Raw genomic sequence first — 1,169 nt, 5'->3', positions numbered from 1 at the left:
CCATGAAGAGCTCTGAAGGTGAGGACCAGGATTTTGATCCGGATTCTGAACTGAACCGGTAGCCAGTGAAGTTCTGCTAGGATCGGGGAGATGTGGGTGAATTTGGAGGTTCGGGTTAGGAGTCTTGCTGCCGAGTTTTGGACAAGCTGAAGGTGATTTGACTGTTTCTGGTTAAGACAGGTGAACAAGCTGTTACAATAATCTACGCGGCTAGAAATGAAGGCATGAATTACCATTTCCAAGTCTGAAGTGAACAGCAGGGGTCGGAGTTTTGAGATATTACGGAGCTGAAAATAGCAAGTGGAAACCAGGTTCTTTATGTGTTTATCTAGTGACAGATCTGAGTCAAGATTTACTCCCAGGTTGTTCACATTCTGCTGAACAGTTGAGCTCAAAGAGCTGAGATGTTCTTTTATCTTAGGGATTTTATTTTCAGGGGCCAGGATCAATGTCTCTGTCTTACTGAGGTTTAAAAGTAACAAGTTTTCAGACAGCCACTGGTTAACTTTAGTGACACAGTTTATGAGAGAGGTGAGCTTGTGGGCTGATAGTTGTACCTGTTGTTGCTGCTTGCTGACTGGCTGCGGAGGCTTTTGGTGTCGTTGCAATGGGGGTGTGGCCTGCTGGACCAGCGGTGGGACTGAGTCCATTTTCCAGTGGAGCTGGTTTGTTGTCGTTTTTACGCTCTGCTCCGTTATCTGTCTCATCCTGGATGGCAGAAAGCAATTTTACAAACCTTTTTATGTCAAACCTTTTTTAAAACAAATAAAGAAACAACATGTTTCACCTCCGTCTGCATCTCGTCCTCGCCGTCCTCCAGAGTCAGAGCTGCCAGCTGTTTGGACCTCTGCTCCAGGAGGTTGACGTATCGGATCGGGTTGGACAGAGCCTCAATCACATCTGCAGGGCAGAGGAGAACACACGCACAGACTGTACAACTGTACTTTTTATAAAGAAGAATTTAATCAGATTTATAGAGCCTCTGACATGTGGAGTTATTTTTGTTTACAGCTTGTTGTTGAGCATTTTGTTCTTAAAGTGATAAAACATAAACCATGACTTTGCTCCTCCTAGCTGATGAGCTTTTTGTAAAAGTACTGGTTTACTATCTTGGGCCGACAGATTTTTCTTCTTGGATCTGTCTCATCTCTGTGCTTTACTGCCTGATG

The 1,169-nt window shown here is 44.3% G+C and overlaps 1 protein-coding gene across 1 annotated transcript in view; it reads right to left on the bottom strand.

Annotated features, from left to right (window-relative positions):
- Window positions 1–1,169, bottom strand: part of plcb1 (phospholipase C beta 1) — a gene marked incomplete at its 5' end in the record, with an annotated part of 86,543 nt that overhangs the window by 26,203 nt on the left and 59,171 nt on the right. Inside the window, 2 exon segments of the mRNA XM_014024606.1 lie at window positions 558–708; window positions 788–900. Coding sequence (XP_013880060.1) covers window positions 558–708; window positions 788–900 — 264 coding nt within the window.

The sequence above is a fragment of the Austrofundulus limnaeus genome, unplaced genomic scaffold (assembly GCF_001266775.1).
Source record: "Austrofundulus limnaeus strain Quisiro unplaced genomic scaffold, Austrofundulus_limnaeus-1.0 Scaffold430, whole genome shotgun sequence".
NCBI classification, from domain to species: Eukaryota; Metazoa; Chordata; class Actinopteri; order Cyprinodontiformes; family Rivulidae; genus Austrofundulus; species Austrofundulus limnaeus.
The sequence above is the reverse complement of the archived record's forward strand: the minus strand, read 5'-3'. Positions and strand labels throughout refer to the sequence as shown.